Source organism: Penaeus monodon, chromosome 25 (genome assembly GCF_015228065.2).
Source record: "Penaeus monodon isolate SGIC_2016 chromosome 25, NSTDA_Pmon_1, whole genome shotgun sequence".
NCBI lineage: Eukaryota > Metazoa > Arthropoda > Malacostraca > Decapoda > Penaeidae > Penaeus > Penaeus monodon.
Genome location: NC_051410.1, coordinates 39,893,403 through 39,894,333, shown reverse-complemented (window position 1 = coordinate 39,894,333; position 931 = coordinate 39,893,403). Strand labels below are relative to the sequence as shown.

General features: G+C 35.0%; 1 protein-coding gene across 1 annotated transcript in view; it reads left to right on the top strand.

Moving 5' to 3' along the window:
• The window catches only part of LOC119589406 (valine--tRNA ligase-like), a gene marked incomplete at its 5' end in the record, with an annotated part of 6,325 nt that overhangs the window by 4,555 nt on the left and 839 nt on the right, over nt 1–931 (top strand). Inside the window, 6 exon segments of the mRNA XM_037938018.1 lie at nt 59–118; nt 120–181; nt 366–451; nt 454–544; nt 753–816; nt 818–847. Of these exon segments, the coding sequence (XP_037793946.1) occupies nt 59–118; nt 120–181; nt 366–451; nt 454–544; nt 753–816; nt 818–847 (393 nt within the window).

Sequence of the window (931 nt, the reverse complement as noted above, 5' to 3'; positions counted from 1 at the left end):
TAAAGTTGTGTAATCAATATTGCACCAGAAAATTTTCTGAAATTTTTCCCCCTTCCAGTATGATATCTTCTTTGATGAAAAAGTAGATGAGAAGTTCAAGTTCGGCCAAAAGGTTATTTGGTGAAGTGAGATCAGCCAAGGCCAAGTATGACATTCCCAACAAAAGAGGATTGAATGAAGGGTTAAAATAGGGTGTTTCAGTTGTGACAAGTAATTACTTTGTTATTAGCACAAAATGGTGAATATTATTAAAAGAATATGAAGTAGATTTTCTATGGAAGTGAATGTTTTGCTTGGATAAACTTACAAGCAATCTTACAGTGTGGGTAGTCTTATTTAAATTTTTGACATTTTTCTGTTTAAAGGACTCTGCAGTCAGATAATGAAGACAACAGAGCCACTCTGGAGTCCTTGATTCAAGATATTGCAACATTGTCAGTATCAGATGTTAAATCTCAACTGAGAACCCAAAGGGATCTGTCCCCACCCCTGTAACAGCAGACACAGTAGCTTGGATGAAATTGCAGGTAGGTTTTTTTTTGTTGCTTGATATTGCAGATTTGACAGGTCTGCCAATGGATGGACATATGTAGTTGTAAGCCATTCAGTGCTGCTTGTGTTCTATCACTTGAAATTTTTGGGGAAGATTAAATCTTTGCAAGCTCTGAAGACTGAATAGCTGTGTTTCTTATGATAGAGATAAAATATTTACTTTAACACTAATAAATATATTTCCAGGATGGTAAATCTAGTAAATGTCAGGAAAAGATCCAGAAAAGGATACAAGATGCAGAGGAGAAGCTGAAGGCTCTTCGGGGTTGAAATGGCAAAGCCAGGGTATGAAAAGGTATGTACATGATATACTTTTTATTATTTTGATATTGTCTTTTAAATTTTAATAATTGTTTGTTGGGAATTAACCCATGGTGCT